This window comes from Beta vulgaris, chromosome 9, assembly GCF_026745355.1.
Source record: "Beta vulgaris subsp. vulgaris cultivar EL10 chromosome 9, EL10.2, whole genome shotgun sequence".
Lineage (NCBI taxonomy): Eukaryota > Viridiplantae > Streptophyta > Magnoliopsida > Caryophyllales > Amaranthaceae > Beta > Beta vulgaris.
In genome coordinates, this window is record NC_079210.1 from 33,766,441 (window position 1) to 33,787,895 (window position 21,455).

At 31.7% G+C, this 21,455-nt stretch overlaps 1 protein-coding gene across 2 annotated transcripts; it reads right to left on the reverse strand.

Moving 5' to 3' along the window:
- Positions 1–2,477: 2,477 nt before the first annotated feature.
- LOC104883223 (serine carboxypeptidase-like 51) lies at positions 2,478–21,231 on the reverse strand. 2 transcript variants are annotated; one of them, XM_010667703.4, is made up of 13 exons: positions 20,930–21,227; positions 20,748–20,842; positions 20,485–20,592; positions 20,121–20,361; positions 15,651–15,694; positions 15,361–15,428; positions 14,229–14,334; positions 10,467–10,687; positions 10,290–10,359; positions 4,992–5,042; positions 4,414–4,466; positions 3,586–3,718; positions 2,478–2,881 (listed from the first exon to the last, which is right to left on the reverse strand). In XM_010667703.4, the coding sequence occupies exons 1-13, from the start codon at positions 21,069–21,071 to the stop codon at positions 2,798–2,800; spliced, it is 1,416 nt and encodes a 471-aa protein (XP_010666005.1). In that variant the 5' UTR covers positions 21,072–21,227; the 3' UTR covers positions 2,478–2,797. The 2 variants fall into 2 exon arrangements, with proteins under 2 accessions (XP_010666005.1, XP_048492324.1); XM_048636367.2 differs by lacking the exon at positions 4,992–5,042 and having other exon boundaries at positions 20,930–21,231.
- Between the last annotated feature and the right edge of the window lie 224 nt (positions 21,232–21,455).

The following is a 21,455-nucleotide window of genomic DNA, read 5'->3' on the forward strand; positions in this document are numbered from 1 at the left end:
TCTTCCATTCATTTGAATTTTGATTTTGCTTACTGTAGGAGTGTCACACTTTCCCTTTTCCTACCTAGTCTAAAGATGATAGTTGCTTGATGTTGTGGCATCAGGATCAAGTATAGAATCCCAGCTTAACTAACTTCAAATAGCAGGAGAAAATTCAGTAATGTCAAAGAAAGTGCAGAGATACGAAAGTAGCTACGCTTAGAGCAGCTCCAGTGGACTATAATAAATCTCTACCTGCAAATATCAAAGAGTTGGAGCTACTAGCTTTGTTGTTGGAATGAAAGGAAACTTATTGCTTTGGGAAGCCAAGTAGCTCCACAAAACTACTTGCTTTATTCTACTCTTTGCAAGCTCCACTTTCACTTTTCACTTTCAACTCTTACTTTTTCATTTCACATTGGTTCTAGTTTTCCATTGGGAGATGGTGTAGCTTGGGAATGTTGTAGTTTGGAAATCTGATGTGACACACAAAGCTACAAGTGATTGTAGTTTGCCATTGACACACTTGTAACAAAGGCACAACGAACATAATTGTGACTCTGATCATGACGGGAAGAGAATGCATGAAAGTTGAACTTAGCTTTGACCAATGGGCTGCTTTCCAAGAGTGTAATTTGTGACCTAAATCTAACATGTCTCTCTCTACGAGAGCCTCTGAAGCAAGAAGCAACGAAGAGGTTTGCTGGTGGTCGGATGATGATGGCTGCCGGTGAGCCTCCTCTTTCATCGATTCAAGTCGCAGTTCATCCTCCCTCCTTAGATCCAAAATATGAAAGTTATATCAGTTGGTTACTTTGGAGTAGGGAAGAGGAAATAGTCAAACCTATTTGGAAGTCTACGACTACATCAATTCTCTAGGCCATCCTTGTCTTTGTGATATGCTTTTCAACTCTTTTTTCTTTTTTTTTTTTTTTGATATGCTTTCCAACTCTAGTTCAAACCTTATATGATTTGGATTGTCTTGAGTTTCAAATTCAATCTCTAATTTTTAGATTTTTTTATTATTTTGTTAAGTGTTTGCATGTGTGAGTTCATTAAGTGTTTGTGTGACTGCTTATTGCGTTTTCTAGTGATAGATTTTTCTTATGGGAAGTTGTTGGTTGTGATTGTATGTATTTGTGTCAAGGTTAAGCCATTAATTTGGCTCTAATGTTGGACTACTCTTGTCAAAAGAAGGATGAATATTATTTATGTCAGGTGTTGCACTTCTAATTGGGTGTAATTGATACCCCAGTTACAACGGAATAGGTCTTAGAGATAAGAGTTCCTTCGAGGTTTCAATGGTCATTCTTTAGGGCTTATAATAAAAGAAGGGTGTGACTATTGTGTGTGGAATAGAGTTAAAGTTTGTTATCTTTAATTCTTGTAAGCAGACTGAATGTCAGAATGTGAAAGAATGAACCCTTATTCAAGTTTCGAAATGACAAATGTCATTGCTTCCACAATCTCAAATTTGAAGGAGGCTTCCCAAGAGTTAAGTTTGGAGCTCCATAAGACACCAACTTTGGCTGACTTCTTCTATGGCAAAGAGTTACCGCTTGTACCCATGTTTTTGGATATCGAGTCACTAAAAGAAGTGACTCTTGGAATGATCAAGAGCAAAGAATCTCATTTATGTCTAACTTTAGGTCATTGAAATTGCTCTTTAGGCGATTTGATGTCTTGCCTCACTTATTCATTCATCTTCCATCAAATGAGTGGTCTTGCGTGATTGAGAGAATTTCATCTCGAAGATTATTTTAGTTTTATGCTCCCTAAAATCTTAATTTCATTTTATATCGATGCAAATATATAGCAATGTAGATCTTTTTTCTGCAGGATGCAACTCGAAAAGTCCAAAGTGTGATCGTTCAACAACCAGGATCTCTTAAGAGCGCATTTTCCTAGAGCTTGTTATTTAATTGTAATAGTTTAGAAAGCACATGTCCTATAATAGTTAAGCCAACTAGAATTTTTCTTCTTAGTCTCTTAATTGGGGGGAAAATTAGAGAAAGAAAAGTTTCCATATCCATTTCCCACTCTTTTAGTTTGCAAAAGTAAATCAAAACAAATCATTAATTTGAGCAAATTCTTATCATCCAAATTTACTCGCATGTGTTCATTCCACTATGATGTACAAAGTATTGTTTCATTGACATTCTGGGACTAAATGCAACAATATGAAGGAATATTTGGCAAATTCATGACTCGTAAGTTGACTTTTAAAATTTAACATTTTAAGGTTGTCAAATCCTAAATAAAACGTGTTTGTGGAAATGACTCATCATCTACTAAAACCAACTTTCAAGTAAAAAAAAAAGCTGACGAAAGCACCTTTACGTAGTGATATGTGATTTTTTTTAAAAAAAAATTAAAATCTTTATAAAAAATTCTTTATAAGCAACTAACTTCTAACCTAAACTTTGAATACAAACAACTAGTAAACTTAAGTGAAAAAATCCAATCACCAAATATCTAACAGCCAAACAACACCAAGATAACAAACAAAGTAATTGGACCAAGTTGCAGACTTGCACCTTTTTCATTTTTTGGTCTCCCTTTCTCTTATTTTCTGTAAGAACATCAGCTAGAGTACAATTTTTTCCGGAAAAATGACAAGTTCTAAATTATTTTAGCTTTCACCAGAATACAAACTCTTTCTTTTTTTTTTCTTCCCTGAAATCTGTTGATTTTTGACAACTCAACATCTGTACATTAAATTCCTAAATTTGACTTTCACTAGTTCACTCATATCAATAATGTGTAGTAGTAATATAGACTAAAGTGTACGAATTTATCTGATGTATCTTGCTGTTGCTTACTGATACGTCTTCAAAGTAGCAGGCGACTGCGTTATGTTACCCACCATCTTTAATGCAACACATGGTTGCTCCAGCGGTACCTGATTGATGGGCACCAATAGAAAAATAATGATGAGGATAAATCATTGGACACCCAAATATAAAAGATAAAATGTAGAAGTATTATTCATATTAATTCAAAAGATAAGAATTTGAGTGCTGGTAACATTTGAGATCACAATACACAGCTCCGTTTTGTTAGAGGTAGAACATTTTCGATTTAAAATGATTTTAGAAGTTTGTTACGTGAGTAGGTAAATAATAGAGGATCATTTGTCACTCATCCTCTCATACTTTATCCGTTCCAAAATAAGTGAAACATTTCTCTCAAAAAAACTCTCACATAGTAAAGAAGTGTTACATTTATCTGAGAACGGAGAAAGTAATTAGAATTGATTTGTTCATAATTACTCCGCACAAGTTGTTTATCAATCTCTAGTAATTCAAGTGCCGATTGATTATAGACTTTATGGACTCAAATTTAACATTTGACCTCAAATGGAACAATTTATAAAACTTACATAGATTAAGTTATCTAATTATTATTTTCTTTCAAAAAAAATTATTATATTTAATTGTGTGATCATAATAACACCAGCTGGTAAGTGTAAGCAAGCCATGTAAATCAGTCGATTTCCAATAATTGGCAAAAATCATGGAAAAAACATACTCAATTGCAGGAGATGTATAAAGACTCCAAAAAAATTGAAGTTTATATGAAAATGGAATCATTTCAGAAACTTACAAAGTGTCCAGCTCCAAGAATCCAATAGAAATGCAAATTCTTGTAGGACCTCATGAATCCTTTTGTTCCCTCGTCATTTTCACAGTATAGGGGTGTCCTACCCTCATTTAGAAAATTCTTTAGACCTTCCCACCTGAAAATTACAATTTCAATAATAAATGCATGGTTTCATTTTTTGTTCTCTCCAAAGTATAATTTGTGGCAATCATACTCGTTTCTTTTTTTAATCTACTTACTTTGTTTTTAATCCATTTCTTTTTAATTTATACACTGTTATTTTTTCTATTTTTAGTAACATATCACATCTACTTTCTCCTCTTTTTCCACCCCATGTCATTCACTTTTTTATACTTCCTCCGTTTCAAAATAGATGCTACATTGTTGACTTTTCCACTATTCATGAATGAGGTTTGACCATGCATTATTTACTATTAGGTAAAATCAAATGTTATAATGTAATATGTTGTTGAATTTGTCTTAATGTATATTTTCAGGAAATCAAAATTTTATACTTTACTCTAATACATAATTAAAGATATTAGTAGTCAAAGTAGTGTCTTGACAAGCGTTTTAGTCAACAATGTACCATCTATTTTGAAACGGAGGAAGTACTTTTAACTCACTCTTTTGTTTTTCTATCTCACTTTTCAATTTATCTCTCCACCTTCTCAATTTCTCTCTCATACTTTTATACTTCCTTCTTGTTTTTCCCCCAAAATGAATTAGGTAAATTAAAAAAAACAAAGAGAGTAGTACAAAAATGATATTTTAAAATAACACATTTAACCCACAAAAAAATATTAATAATTGAGATTTGGAAGGTCTTACTTGAGCTTCTCTACCCATGCCTGAGTTCCTTTAGTCGAGCATATGACATCAAGCTAAGCATAGAAAAAAGGCAAAATGAAATAAGCAAAAGTTACATACTGTACATAATAGCAATGTAAATAAAAATAACCAAAAAAAAAAACAAAATAATTTAGACTACGTTACCTTCAATTTATTTTTACTTATTTTTAGAAAGAATGAGAAAAGTTTAGAAAGAATGTGCACATCCTAAGTTTAATTTTATTGGCAGGTTGCGTGCTGGGATGAAGAGGAAAGCTGGTTTAAGTGCAGACCCTCCCCAACGCTCAAGGAAAAAACCTGCTTCAAGTTTTTGTATTACTAGTAATATGTCAGACATCAGTAATGTGTTAAGTCCTAGTCCGCAGTCAGATGTTAGTAGTGTGTCAAGATCTAGTCTGGAGTCGTTTGGTCCTATTAGTTTATGTACATCGAGTCTCAAAATAAACGGAGTCCACAACTTAGTCCTAGAAGGCAGGTTTATGGACTCACTTGTAATTTAGTGTTTTTATTAATGTATGCTCTTGCTGGAAAAAAAAAAGTTATATAGAAAGACGTACTTGTCCATTATAGATAGTGATACTAACACCTTTAGAAAGCAGCTCATCAACCTATACCACAATTATATGCGAGTTAGTAAAAAAAAAATTGACCAGCATATTGTATTTTTACATAAGTCAGAATTTAACCTTGAGAAAACAATTTTCCTCATTTTATGTTTTACTTATTTTGTGTTTTTCTTCATTTAACATTTTTATGCTCATTTCACAACGTTTTTGCTCATTTTACCTTTTACTTATTTTATGTTTTTTCTCATCTAACTTTTTTATGCTCATTTTTTCTCCTTTTACATTTTTGTGCATTTTATGTAGTTTAATAATTTTATGTTTTCTACTCATTCTATGTTTTTGCTAATTTTTTTATATATTTTTTTATTCATTTTAAGAAATTTTTACTTATTTTAAATGTTTCTCACGGTTCTCACCATAAAAAAATTCTCACTAAAACCCAACCCTATATATAGGTCACTTACATCAGCTACTATGCATTGTATTCCTCCAATTTTCTTTGTTCAAATTTCCTTATAGGATAGTGATGAAAAGCACAGTGGAAAAAGTGAGTGGGTATATATGAGGCGAAACTATAAAATATTAAACTCCCTCCGTCCCAAAATATAGTTCCCATTTCCATTTTGGGTGTCCCAAAATATAATTCTCATTTCCATATTTAGTTCCACATTTTTCCGTAATTTGTCTACAAAAACCGTGTCCCATCATTTATTTGCTTCTTGAAATTTGTTTTTTCCTTTGTTTATTCAACCAAAATGTTACAATTAATGCTCTTTCACCAATTATTCTCCACTCTTTCTCTCAAAATCATCTTTTCCCATACAACATTTATTTAAATAAACAAAAAATCTTTAATATCCCTCTTAATTTCTACTTGCATAAATTACCGTAAAAAAAGGGAAATGGTAACTATATTTTGGGACGGAGGGAGTATTATATTTTTTTAGAGCATCTACCTACAAAATTCAACATAATAAGATTGTCGAAAAGATATGTGAAAATTAAATTGAAACAACCTAAATAAATGGTTACAGTCAATTTTAATAGGAAACTCATTGCCAGCAGGGAAACAATCCCGATAAATCTAAACAAGTAAAGCATTATGATCACCTCCATTAAGTCCAAACATTTGTTTTTTTAATAGAGAAACAATTTCAATAAGGGTCTGTTTTCCCTAATTTATTTTTAGTTCAGTTCGGTTGTAATCAGTTCAGTTTAGTCATTTAATTCTCTGATAATAAAACAATGATAATAATTATTATTATCATTATTATTATTACTACAATTACTATTACTATTATAAATATTAATATTATGATTATAATTATTATTATATTATTATTACTGTTATTATAACTCCTATTTATTGCCTTTAAAATTATTATTATTATTAAAAATATTGCTAATTATTATTTTGTTAATACTTTTTTTCCTATACGATTCGACTAATTATATTGAAATGATAATTCAAGCCTAAGAAGTACACATCTCAATAATATTTGTTAATAGATGACAACACTAATACTATTAATAATAACAACAATAATACTTGTCATTGTTGAAATGAAAAAAAAAATACACGTTTTGATAGTTGAATTACTAGGCAAAATAATAATACTATCGGACATTAACTAGTTTTCATAATCCGTATTCAATATTTCGATATTCTAATTTTGTTCGTCAAGTTACTAGTTTATCAGTTTATTACATACTACTCCATCTATCTCACAATAATTTATTATTATTTTATTTAATAACTTATTATTATTAATAAATTATTGTTGTGAATTTATTATTAATAATTATATTATATTATATTATTATCACTACTATTATTTATAATTTAATTCAGTTCAGTTCAGTTGTTTTATGCCGAAGAGAACAGGCCTAAGTCTGCCTTCAATTTTTTTATCCATATGAGCCACGAAGGAGTAGAAAGTACAAAGAAGGGGAGGATGATTCGAACATGTAATCTATCGTTCACAGCATCTCAATCTTAACCACCAGACCAAGACATCATTGGTAATAAATTTGCCCTCATTTGATTGAGTCTAAACATTTGTTTTTCTACTATATCGTTTTTTAAAGATCTTCCTTGTTATTGTTCCTACAGATACCAAGGATGATCCATTTGTGTAGGGTATGGGGTGGGTAAAGTAGGAGAGAGAAATGAGTTAAGATAAATAAACAAATAAAAGGGGTTAAAGTAGGAGAGAGAAAGGGAGTAAAATTGAATTAATAATATAATGGTGGACCATATGATAGGGACATGAGAGGGTAAAAAGGGAAAAAATTCCAAATAAGAAATAAAGTAAAAGAGGGAATATCTTTTGGAAATACACTTAAACGGAAAGAGGGAAGATCTTTAAGAAACGGATGGAGTAATTATTAACTACCCTTTGGATAATAGGGAAAATAAGTGTAAATAAGTAACAAGCTAAACTTGGTTATCAATAAAGTTATCTATGTTAACTAGTATGAAATATGAATGTATGATGCCCAAAAAGTTAGAGTAGAATTGAATTCATTAAGCTAACAATAACTAATCGGTAATAACATAGTGTATGTGTGGCCAACATATACTCAGGGCCTGTTCTCTTCGGCATAAAACAGCTGAACTGAACTGAACTGAACTGAAGAGAGCTAAACTGAACTGAACTGAAGAGAGCTAAACTGAACTGAACTGAACTGAATTGAATTGAATTGAATTGAATTAAATTGAATTGAATTAATTTAATGTAATAAATATATAAATAATATTTAAACAATAATAATATGAATATTAAATAATAATTAATTATAATAATAAGTAATAATAATAATAATAATAATAGTATTTTGGATATTTTAAAATGAGAGTTATAAATAAATAATATTAATAATCATAAATTAATAATAATAATAATTAATAATTATTATTTTATATTATTTGTATTAATATATTAATACTTGATGATGATTATATAATAACAATTATATCTAAGAAGTAAATTAATATTACTATTTTAATAATATAATAATATTTAGTAATTAAAAATAATGATTGGATTGGACCGCGAAAATTGCATCATAAACTATTTTGACGCGATTTGATTGGTTTATGGGCTAAAAAAGTGGGTTATTTGCGCTTTGACCTAAACCATGTTCCTCCTAATAATAATACTAATAATAATGAGTAAAGATATAATAAACAAATAATATATAGAAATAATAATAATAATAATACTTAATAGTAATGATATAAAAATAAATAATAATAATGATAATAATAATAATAATAATAATAATAATAATAATAATAAGAGTAATTAGTAAAATAAATTATACCGACATAATAATAATATTTAACAAAATGGTTATAAAAGAATGGAGCTGAACTGAACTGAGCTGAACTGAACTGAACTGAAGAGAGCTGAACTAAACTGAACTGAACTTAACTGAACTGAAAATAAGCTGGGGAGAACAGGCCCTCAGTATATATCAAACTTGTTTGGTAGATGCGGTGGGGAGCTCACATTGTGACTTGGAGGTTACAAGTTCCCACTACCTAATTGTGCTTAGGAGTAGGAATTTTCTTGTTTCCCCTTGTTTTCAAGTTTTGATCTGAGCGAGGTGCTGGTCCAGTATGTGTAGCCTTTGCGGTAAGACAATTCAAGTAGTGAAACAAAAAAGTACTAGTCCCCTATTGTTCTTAGTGATATATACTAGCATTTTTTGAACGCGATGGTGCTTGAAATTTTTCTGAGACAGAAACTCGTTTTTTTTACTTTTCAAAGTTAATTTCTATGAACAAAATAAAATTTTATTGAATTTATTTATGATTTTTAATATTATAATTTTGTTGAATTTTGAATTAAGCACACTAATTCATAGATTATGAAGAAAGTGGAAACTTTGATTTCAGGTCAAATTTTTTGGAGTATGTATTGACGTTGTAGTGTATTGGTTGCAGTTTGTAAGTGAATATTTTACTTTTCGTAAAGTTTTTTCATTTGAGTGATTTTTTTTTTGAGGGGATTCATTTGAGTGATTTGTATAATGTAAATTATGCAATTCTATAATTTTAGTTGACTTGTGAGTGATTATTATAATTTTATTTCCAGTACTTTTGTTTGAAACCCCCTTGATTTTTCCTAAGGAGTTTTAGTTCATGTATTCTATGTACAATAAAAATTTTAGAAATTTCGTAGTATAGGGTTTGATCCCGAGACCTCAAATACATATACTAAAGTCTTAATCACTAGGCTAAATTGTGTTCACTGTTATCATCATAAAATATTATATTAATAAATGAATTTTTTTCTTACTCGAGCCATAGCCCGGGTCTAATAACTAGTTTAGAAAGAAAGTGGGTAAAATAGTCTCTTCATTCGGGGACACCATAACTTCTCCCTCCCCTTGTATAATAGAGATATTTGTAATAAATTAAATTTTTTTTAGCAGTTTGAGCTTAATTGCGCTTGTTATTAACTATTCTCAATAAGAAAAGTGATGCATATTAAGAAACTGGTATATTTCTTTCTGGAAAAAGAAAAGAGGTTTTTCTTTAAAACTTCACAAGATAAAAAATAGAAAGGAAAAATAATGCGACGGAACTTTGAATGGTATAGTTTTGCGTGAGATCTGTTGCTAACAAATCCTATAAAATATGTTACGAGTTTTTTTAGGAAACTCGTGTTTTTTCTGCTATTAGAGTATCAGTAAAGCAATACATATCCTTTTGCAAGAGAGTTATGTGACTCGTTTATGAGATAAAAGGCTAAAAAAATTTAAGACTTTTTTTCCAGCTCAAATGAAACGCAAAGGTTAGGTATAAATATTTGATTTTCCTTAAATTATGTTAAATATTTAGTAATATTTAAAAACTTTAGGGAGAATTTTCGAATTTAGTTAATTAATTTGCTTAAAAGATAGATTTATTATTTGCACTAGTTGCATAGGATAGAAAAATCGATAGGTAAAACGTCAACTTTGTTAAAGAATGATACTCTTATTTCTTGATGGCTAATAAATAAAGTATCTCTTGTTCCATTTATATATTTCCTCCATTTCACAACGAGTGAAACTTAAAAAAAGTGGAGAGTTACTAAAAAATTGGAACCACGATAAAATAGAGTGAAGAAGTATTGAAGTTGTGGTCATATCTTACTTTTTGATAGTATATTTGTAATAAGAGTGAACTTTTTTTATATTCATTACATACCACTTATACTCCTATTTATACGACTCTATTGATAATAAGATATGATAAAGGGAAAAAACAAATAAAAGATGAACACATTCGTTTACCTCAGCAATCTTAGGCTTCATAAAATCACTTTGTAATGCTGAAAAAACGAGGTCAGCTTGGCCTCCCCACCTGTTTAATAATTTAAACTCAAATCTTATTCATATTGTGATATTGATTATAGTTATATTTTTTTTTGAAAAACAAAAAAAAAAAAAAAAGAGAAAAATTAGGCTCACGTCACATGTTCGGGGATAATCTTGAGCTTCTTTCTTACAGGACCTTCCATTAAAGCAGAAAGATCACCTCCATTGCCAGCAGGAAAACTCATTAAAGAAGTAAGGTAGTTTGAGTATCTCCCAAACGCTAGCTTTTGTGATAATGCTACATTTGTTGCTGTGGTTGTAGTAGTTGTAGTAAGTGGGTCCAGTGCAGAATCCAGTAGAAAGTTGTAAAAATCCTACATATTTAAATTCTTACAAAATTACATAAACAAAATATACATAGATCAATGTTGTTAGACCGTCACTTCGTTATATACTCCATATCCAAATTAAAGCTTAGTAAGAGTTAGCTACAATATACTCTTGAAATTCAAACACTTCTTGTTTTGAAGGGAAAAAATTATATAGTTAACTAATGTTTTTGTATTTTTTTTTATCTTTCTCACTTAAGATTTTAACACTTATAATTAGAGAAAATTTTCTAAATTCTTTCTAATATATCAGAAAAATAATAGCCAAATTCTACATGTTGACCCTCGAAACCACCCTCCTGCCATTGCCACCCTCCGCTCTCCACCCCCGCCCTCAAAACCACCCTCCTGCCACTGCCATCGCTCCGCCACCCCAACCCCAACCCCAATCCCAAAAACACCCTCTGAGCCGAAACGACCCCTCCCTTCCCTTTTCCCACCCATGAAACTATCCCTAGCCAAAACCATCCCCTTCCCTCTCCTCTTCCACACATGAAACCACCCCACAGCCGAAACTGCCCATCCCCTCCCTTCCCCACCCACGAAATCGCCCCCTTCTCTTTGTCTCTCAAAATTCAAATGCAACAGTGGAATTTTCGAGGGTGGGGGAGGAGAGGTGAGGAGACGGCGGTGGTTGTGGGGTGGTTCTGGGGCCTTAGGGTCGGGAAGGGGTGGCAGAGGTTGATTGGATAGTTTCAGGGTTAAGGATAGGGGGGGGAGAGGGTGGCAAGGGCTTGTGGGATGGTTTTGGGGGTGGGGGTAGGGAGGAGAAGCGATGGCAGTGACTCAGGGTGGTTCCAGGGGTGGTTGCAGTTAGGCTTGTGCAAAGACCAAGGTCGGACCGTAATTTGGACCGGACAGAAAATTTCAATTGGACCCTCGGTGCAGAGAAAATTCGAATTCCAGGTTTCCAATCCGGTTCGGTACAAATCCGAACCGGTGGACCAAAAATTCCTGATTTTTTGATAAAGAGAAAGTTTATATATCAAAAAAGTTTAAAATGTAGAAAGTTAAAAGCTTACTATTTATCACCTTTGGGAATATTGTTATTTTAAATTTTGATGTATCTAATTTGTTGTAGCCTAAAAATCAACGGCTATAAAGGTGACACGTGGCTCCATCACAGCCCTACAAGTGGCACTTGCCTATTCTGGTAAAATACATGGGTCATAAGCTTGTATGGACTAAAGTACACTTTTCTGAGGAAAAGGTGTACTAAAACCCTTCTTATGGCCCAAATTGTACTTAGGCCCAATAAAGGTAAAGAACATTTCTATGTAAAAGGGTGAGGTGTATCCTCCAATCAGTAATTGCCACGTGTCACAACATTATTGCTTAGCCAATCAGATGCTCCCAAATTAGGGTGGCATCAAAGTACAACAGTCCTTTCAGAAACTATAAATAGTCCTTGAAATCAGGGGAAAGGTACGTTTTTTAGAGCATAGTACTGTTATTCTGCCATAAATACTCACTCTCTTACTTTCTCTCTCTAAAAGTTCCTTCATACTCCTGATACCTGACTTAAGCTTTGGAGGGGGAAATACCACCCAAACCTCCAAGGTGGGTCCCTTTTTTGCAAGTCTCGAGGCGGAGTTCAGGTTCGGGTCTTGAGTCCAGGCGTTGTTGCACAAGTCTTCTATTCTAGAACCTACTGTTGGGGATTGTAATAATAACTTACGAGTTCAGAGCTACGTAACATAATTTATAAATATGTTTAAATCAAATAAAAAAGTTTTTTTAAGATTCTGGTCCAAGGTCCGAAATCGAACCGGACCAGAAAATTTATGATCCAGTCCTGGTCCAAAATTTCCCATATTTCGGTCCAGCTGGTTTCAGTCCGGTTCGGTCCTAGACCTGTGAACACCCCTATTTGTAATATCTAGCAAAGGGGGGCTAGGGTTGTAACAGGGGAGGGGTGTGGGGATAGGGCTGGGGTGGGGTGGGGTGGGGTGGGGTTAGGTGCGGTTTAAATTAAATTTTTTTAAAAAGTAAATTAAGTATTTATTAATTAGATTTAAGGGTTTTAAAAAATGATGGAAAAAGTCATTAATGTCACTTTTTGTAAAATAATAGTACATGATCACCTTGTAGAATTCATTTTTTTTCTTTGCACCATATAGAATTTTCCATAATTAAGGACCATCATATAGAATTTTCCAAAAATATATTCATATTAAATCTTTTTTGATTCGTTCAATGAATACTTTATTAATAATTAATCGACATGATTTTAACTAATATGTAATGAAAGATATTTGAGGCCAAAAAAAGTATTGCTAAATGCGCACAATTAAAGTAGGAAAGATATAAATTAAAATATTGAGGGACTATGTTATGACGGACGCTATAAAGCAACAAAGAATTGAAAAACAATTGACACAAGGATTACATGGTTCACTAACCATGTGTTAGCTACATTCACATGCATTATAATAACGTTTTATTATCTTTATGAGAGAGAGTACAAATTACAGAATAATAGAGACATAAATTAATTATAGGGTTCATATAGCGCCCTTCCTAATTAACCTAAACATAAATTTTCAGCAAAGTATATATATAGATTCAGATAAAGATGTTTAAAAGTTATATGATTCAAAGGACTCTTGTGCTTGGTTAATCCTAACACTAGATAATTCAAGACATATTTCAACAATATATATATATATATATATATATATATATAATATATATATTATAATTATATATATATATATATATAGAAGTGAGTGCAAATGAGAATGAATTTTATGAGCTATAACTCTTATGAATAAGTGATGTAACTCTAATGTAAAAGTGATGTAACTCCAAAAAAAGAATATTCGAGAAAAAATAACTCAAAATTTTTTTTCTTCTTAATTCGGGCTCAAATTTTTTTAGGGAGGTATAACTCTAATGAACAAGTGTTGTAACACTAGTCCAATCGTGTAGTTGAGATTCATTCTCATTTCTCATGTAAGAAGCACTCTCATGTGATCTTACCCCTATATATATATTCAAGTAAAACTTAAATATTTAATTAAAAAAGCATTCAAAAGTTGAAGAATGAAGAGTTCAAAAGTTAAAGCGGTCTAACTGAAGACATTTAATCATATCATCTGGGACTGGCACCCGACTAGCTCACTAGTTTAAAAGCCATCAACTTTACTTGAGAATCCACTTATTTGAACTTCTATTAAATTTCATTGAGCTAAATGTTAAAGGACCAACTCAACCAAAACGTTAAGTCGATGGTTGAGGTCCCATGAATAGATCAATACTCTATCACGTCCCTTCACACAAGAGCCCTTTGAGCTTGAAGTGTGGATGCAACACATGCCTCCCTCATGCCTGGTGCAAAATATTCCACTGAGAAAGGAGGGGTGGATGAGATTCGAACCCATGACCTTTTTGTCACGCTGACTCTTGATACCATGTCAAAGGACCAACTTAATTAAAAGCTTAAACTGATGATTGAGGCCCCAAAAATAAAACTATACTCTATCACTAAACAAAACATGGACACTCAAAAGTTGTTACCACTTACCACAGAATTACTACCAGAGCTAATTGCACTCTCTAGTGCACTCCATGTATTTGTCGCATCCTCATATTGTCCCTTGTCTACTTGCTGCTTAATTTCCTTCGCTAAACTGATATTACATAATTTTAATTTATTAAAAATTCATTCGGATAATTTCTTGATATCATGTAGTTCTAGTAGGCAAAATCTTACATATGTAATGGAGTTGTAATAAATTATTGCAAGATTAGGAAGCCCATCAATTTTAAAATACTTGAAAAAAAAAGATTTACTTAAAATTACAAAAAACAAATTAGAATAGAGACTTAGCAATAACTTATCTTTTTTGTTACAAATGAGTCACAAAGAAGGTACAAATTACAAAGGGGATAAGGGAAATTGGAAACTAGGAAGTATAGTACACAGGCCTACCACCCGTAGACTAAACTAACTTATTAACTTGATATACAAAAATTGTAGAAAATAAAGTATAAAACCATTGTAAATCCTATATAACTAAATAAATTTTAACCAATCAATATATATTGAAAGTTATTTTTTTTCTATTAATTTCCAAAACACCCTCTATTTCCCCTGAATTACGAGAGAATCTATACAAGTATATTAAAAGGCATTTTCATCAAAGGAACGGTGATACATGGCACTCTTCTTAAGTTTCTAATACACATGTTAAAATATTAACATCGTGTAGTTATTAAGATTCGAACACAAGACCTCTGAAACAAAATATGAGTGTTTAACCACTAATCCACTATAATTTTAATGTTTAGTGTTTAATGTTTCAAAGTAAAACATAATTATATGTAATTATAAAGATATAGACAAATCTTTTGATCTCGAACACTTTTATCAAGTAATACATTATTTTACCCAAATTCCATTGAAATTGTTATTTTTATCCCCGACTCCTTAAAAGTTTTTTTAAACAACTCATAATGCCATAATACCCATTTTCCAATTTCGCACTAGACACAATATTATGAAAAGCTAATAACATCAATTATGAAATTTATGTATAATTTTATATTTGATAATTGTAAATAACCAGGAAAATTACCAGGCCAAAATACTAGTTATATATATGTGGGCCTGTGGCGCAATAATTGTACCACAAAATTCCCGAATAAATCCATACCTGTTAGCTTGTTGAAATCCCTGGTCATCAAGTCTTGCAACATCTTTAAGAAGAGGCCCCCATGAAAACTGCCTCAATAAATATACAAATAATATTTGAATGTTAAAGAGGGGAAAATAAAAACATCTCAGTCCAGCCTTACACATATGTAATCAAAATGTTGCCAAAAAAAAAAAAACAATGTAATCAAAAGATATGATTTTTTCTACAAGTCCAATAGTCCATGCAAAATGGTCAATTTGACTAACTTTTCAGCACAAAGGACATATACATAGAGCTAGGCAACTTACAACAAAATCTTCGGGAGAAATCCAACTATCTCCAAGGGCAATACCTATAATAATTACAAATACAAAATTAATCCACTATTAGAAATAAGAATCATATACGTACAAACACTATATGTCTTGTTTAACAATTATCGGATAGTTGATAGCTGATTGTATTAACTGTTAGCTGATATATTACTTTATTAGCCGATTTAGCTTGTTAATTGTATTAGTTATTTGTATAAAAGTGTTTGGTAAATAGCTGATCTGTACTTGATCATGTATAATTTTACAGATTCGATTTTAAATAAACTAGATCAGTTAACCATTAACTGATCCGGTTTTTACCTTAAAACCCTAACAATTGGTTTTAATTTATGTCAAAAAAAGATGCAGACATGTAGGTTGTAGGTTTGTACTACCTTTCAAGTCTCACGCTCACCTTTAACAATAACAATACATATATAAAAAAAAAAATTTGTAGAACACGAAAATTGACAAAGAATTCAAGTTTAACAATGAACGATGAACAAGGTGAACGAAAGTTTTAATAAATCAATTCAATAATTACTAAAGAACGAAACAAAATGACGAAGATTGAGAATTTCAAAATGAAAAATGAAAATGAACTAAATCTAACTACAAAAGCGAAAATTATAGAAATGAAAGAAAAGTGAACTACGAACAAAAATTATAAAACGAAATCTAACTAGATCTAGAATATCAATGAAGATTTGCAAAATTGTATCATAGAAACGAAAATTACAACCTAAATATACAAAAACCAAATCTAACTACAAAACAAAACAAAAAAAACTAGATCTGGAATTACGACAAAGAAGATGAATTAAGCAACGTTAAAATCTGGTTGAGCGGAGTTCTTCGAGCGACAAACGATGAAGACGGCGGATTCTGCGGAGTTCGACGATGAGATTGTGTATTCGGGGATTCGAAACTAAAACCAAACCCGAGTTTAGATGATGAAGAAGGTTGAAGGTTCAAGGTTAGTGTTCATGTGGTGGTTTGTTGGCGTTTGAAGACGATGGTTGGCGGTTGGCTGTCGCGTGGGCGTGGTTGAGGAGATCAAAATACGAAGAGGGTGAGGAGGAAGGAGATCCGAAGAGAGGATTTAGGATTTGAGGGGGTGTGAGGAGGGAAAAGGTTTGAAAAGGAGAGAGAGAGGAGTGGGGACCGCGTAGGTAAGAGAGGGAGAATGTGAGTATTAGGGTTTGGCAGGTGAGAGAGAAGTCTAGGAGAGAGGGAGGAGATCTGTAGAGGATAGAGGGGAGTGAGGGTAATAGAAGTTAGCAAGGGTTTGTTGGGTGAAAGAAATGGGCTTGCGGTCGGTTTGGGTCAAACTTTTTTGGGCCACAAACTGGTCCAGTTTGAGGGAGAACCGAATCAGTTTATTAATGGATTCGGTTCTCCTCCAAACTGGATCAGTTTGTGGCCAAAAAAATTGCAAACAAAAACGAACCATCAAACTAACTTACGGATCTAACCGATCTGATTTTGCCTGAACCAGATCAGCTAACTTGTGATATATAAAGTTTTTTTCCACTAGTGGATGTGTTTAATTAAATTAGCGATTTCAGAGATAATGCTTCCTTCTTTTCTCGTATCTCCCCTCTCATCGTCGAGCTTGTCGTAGCTTTCTTCCTTCTCTACTACTATACCGTGATGTCCAAACTATGCTAGTCGAAACTGTTACACTAACAACCACAACTCTCGCGTCCTCAATGCATATAAGATACATCTATTTGTCGTCCATGTCGACTCACTCATCCTTGATCCTAAACCACTATAATGTTTCTACAAAGCAATGGAGGTAATTGTTTCTAATACATGCCATATATTGTTTCTCCAAACAAAACAGTTTCATAATATGCTTCCTAAACTATGTCCATAACCTAATACTCTCTCCATTTATTTTTAATCTACACACTTTTCTGTTTAGTCCGTTTCTTTTTAATCTACACACACTTTTGCTTTTTCTATTTATAGTAACATGTCTCATCTACTTACTCTTTTTTTCCACCCATGTCATCCATTTTTAATATTTTAATCAGCTTTATAGTTTATCTCTCTCACCCTTCAATTTTTCTATCCATCTTTTCAGTTTCTTTCTTATACTTTTGTACTTCCTCATTTGTTCTCCCCAAAGTAAAGTAAATGAAAAAAGAGGGAGTAGTTTATGTATGTATATATATTAACTTATGTCGATAATAAAACCTAAATAATAGATAAAAAGGTCAACAACTTAAAACTAATAGTTTATGCCTATAAACTGATGAGTTTCTGCCCATAATGAGCCGATAAATAATATTTATAAACAATAGTCACAAGCTAATAGAAATTTTAAGTAAAATGATAAATTTATGAATTAAATAGGTAGATATATAACTTTTAATGATACAAAAGTTTCTTAAACTGATACAAAAATTTCAGAAACGACTGAACTCGTCATAACAAAGACGCTTAAAAAATGAGAATGTTGATACTCCCTCTGTTTTTTTTTATCATTCTCACTTTCCTGTGCGCGTCTTCCAATGCACGTTTTAAAACTTAAATATCTTTCATTATATATTAGTAAAAATTATAACGATTGAATATTAATAAAGTACTAATTGAGACGAATCAAACAAGACCCCACGTGACTATATTTTTTCTTATAAATTGAGAACATTTGAGAAGATTCTCTCTATGCATGAATAGTGTCAAGATTCCAAGTGAGAAAGATAAAAAAAAACAGAGGGAGTATAGTTTTATCATCTACCTATTATATTTATACAAATATATTAAAAGGCTTGCGAAAGAAAGCTTATGTGTCACGTGTCACTTTCCTCAAATTATTAATGCAAATGTTTTATGTTTATGTGTACTCCTCACTTTTGAAAAAATATGTAAGTGCAAGGTATCGAACACGTGACCTTTGAAATGAAAAGTAAGAATTTAACCATCAATATATGCCTTTGTTGTCTAATGTTTCAAAAAAAATATGATGAAGTTTTGTAATAATTATAATTAACTACTAAAAAGACTTAAACAAGTATATACATTTCTAACACTCTTATTACGTAACTTACAAGAGAATATTGATGTCATATTCTCTTACCACAATTCTTTTTAAGGTGTTGTTTTCAAACTCAACCTTTCAATTTTTTTTTACTTATCACATCGTGACGTGAATTTTTCAATTTCTTAATAGACAAAAAATACGAAAAGTAGCAAAATAAACTATGAAATTTAAAAATAATAACATATTTGTTTATTATAACTGACTTGAGGCATCGCATGTGAAAAAAAAAAACTAGTTTGATAGTGAAATGTTGAAAAACCTTTTCATAAACTATTATTAAGTTAGTGAAAATATCGTAAAATATATTAAATTAAGTACATGATTTTTTTAAAAATCTGGTATGAGAGGAAATATCATAAAATATGATAGCTCATCATCGATCACTATATCAACTGTCTCTTAATCAACTATACCAACTACAAAAATTTGGTTGGTACTCCAAACAGATATCCTATTAAATTATTTGTTTTAAAAAAAAAAAGTAGTGGTGCCCTGATCACCTGATGGATCTTCTCAATAGTTTTATAGAATGTTATTTTTTAAGGAAATAGTTTTATAAAATGTTGTTTGTCAGCATATATGAGACATCCTAATCAGTGATTCTTTAGAAACAATGTTATACACATTAAAATCAGAAATTTTGTCTAATTATTACTTCCACTTACATGTTAGTGTGATGTTACCATTATACTCACTCTAATGAAAAAGCATAATATAACAAAGCTAAACATGGTCCATCTCATGGTTTTTGTATATACTATAATATTTTCCTATTTTTCTGATTATGTAAACCAACAATTATATCACCTTATGACTAGACGTGGTTATTGGACAGGGTAGCCCAATGGTTAAAGGGTTAGGGTCAATTTTACAAGGCTTTTATTGGACAGGGTTTTATTGGACAGAATCATTATTGGATAGCGTCATTATAGGGTCAACAAAGAAACCCAATAATTTTAAAAAAATAAAATAAGTTTTGTAAAAACAATTACATATTCGGATTCGCATTCATTTATACTTACTTTTGGCTCTTTTTGTTCTTTGTTTTTCTTGCTCGTTTACCGACCCGCCCATTATCGACCCGCTATAAGCCCTCTACCCATTTGGCCCAGCCCGCTACCGACTCTTAATGAGGCGACTCTCTTATGACCCGACCCGCACTGACCCTGGCCCGACCCACCCAATAACCAGGTCTACTTATGACTAAGTTTCTCATATTCACAAGTCTCATTCTAGCAAATACCAGTATAAATAATATCAACAACTCTTACTTGCATTCAGACCACTTAATTTAGGTGATCAATCTTAAAAAGTGACCACCAAAAAATTTATGATCTTAAGAGAATTAATAGCTACTCCATACAATAACAATAGATCTTGTTTATTGCTTAAAATAAGAAAAAGGGGCTAACCTCCAAGCTTGAGCTTCAATTGGCCAGCTATGATGGCTTTATGGGCAGATAAACCAAGAGTAACAGCAAATTTACCGCCATAAGATTCTGCAACAACATACAATGGACTCTTCTGCAACTTCTCATTCTTGTTAAATATCTCTTTCAATAATGTTGTCAGATCATCTCCTGCTTCTTCATCACTTTTTACTACCATATTTTTGTCTTCCACATAACTATACCCTGTTCCTACTGGATTATCCTTTTTTAATCCAATTATTATAAACCAAGAGTAATAGATATCATTAATTACCCAGAATTTAATACTATAAAATTTACACACAATACAAGATTTAAAAAGATAAGGTTTTTCAAGAGAGTTTACAACAAAGAGAAGGTCTGCTTTCTTCAACCATGTTGAATTTCTAGATTTTAAATTTGTATCCAATGGTCCAACCTCTTGGAAATTCCCAATTCCAGTTCCTGAAGCTCCCTGCATTTAAAATTTACCAAACTTCATTTATTACATCTTTTTTTTGTTTTTTGATCTGGGGAGGTTCAGATGTACGCAATCTTATATTTGGAATTCGAAAAAAAAAAGTATGATTATTAATGGTATGTTTTTCAGATTTGAGAACTTTTACTTACAGGACCACCTTGAAGCCATAGGATTATTGGCCAAGGCTTGTTTGGATGTTCTACTCTGTAGGGACTTTTGTATAACCACCAAAACATGTGTGCTTCTGCAAGGAAAAGAAATAATTCACAACCAACCAAACAACAACTTCATATAAATTAATGTTGCAAGATTTGAAGAAAATTGAACGAACTTGGTCTAACTTCAACATAACCCCATTCTTCTAACCCAATACCATCATTCTTTTTCACTTTTTTTGCAATGCTTCCGTGGAAGAGAAGAAATATTGTTGCAAAGAACAGAGCTTTTTTATTAAAAACACAGGTTTTTGCCATATATTTTTCACTTTAGAAGTGTTTTCACAATAAGAGAAAGACTGCTTGATTTTGGGTATATATAAAGACTTGAGTATCCAAAAAAGCTTTTATTGTCACTGACTATACAGTTTGGCGTGTAGAATATATTTAGTAAAAAATTACTAAGTGATTTGATTAACATGCACTTAATAATGGAGTTGTATTTAATTAATATCTTCTGCTAATGAATGATGATAGTGTGGTACAATAGTTTTTCCATAAATCGGTTTGTGGGGTTTGATTGTTGGGAGACTGACTGTCAAATCCTTTTTAAGTATGAGAAAGAGAGGGGATTCAGCCTGTTTATAATAAAAGTTGTTTTACATGTAGAATTAGGCTATGTTTAGTTCATTTGAAATTTTC

Bases quoted from the DNA above. Each gene is read 5' to 3' on its own strand.
- LOC104883223 (XM_010667703.4), bottom strand. From the start codon at position 21,071: ATGGCAAAAACCTGTGTTTTTAATAAAAAAGCTCTGTTCTTTGCAACA. The intron at 10,688-14,228 runs GTAAGTGGTAAC...TTAAATATGTAG, and splicing joins GCTCTGGTAGTAATTCTGTG to GATTTTTACAACTTTCTACT. The intron at 2,882-3,585 runs GTAAGTTTCTGA...CCCATCAATCAG, and splicing joins TTCTTGGAGCTGGACACTTT to GTACCGCTGGAGCAACCATG.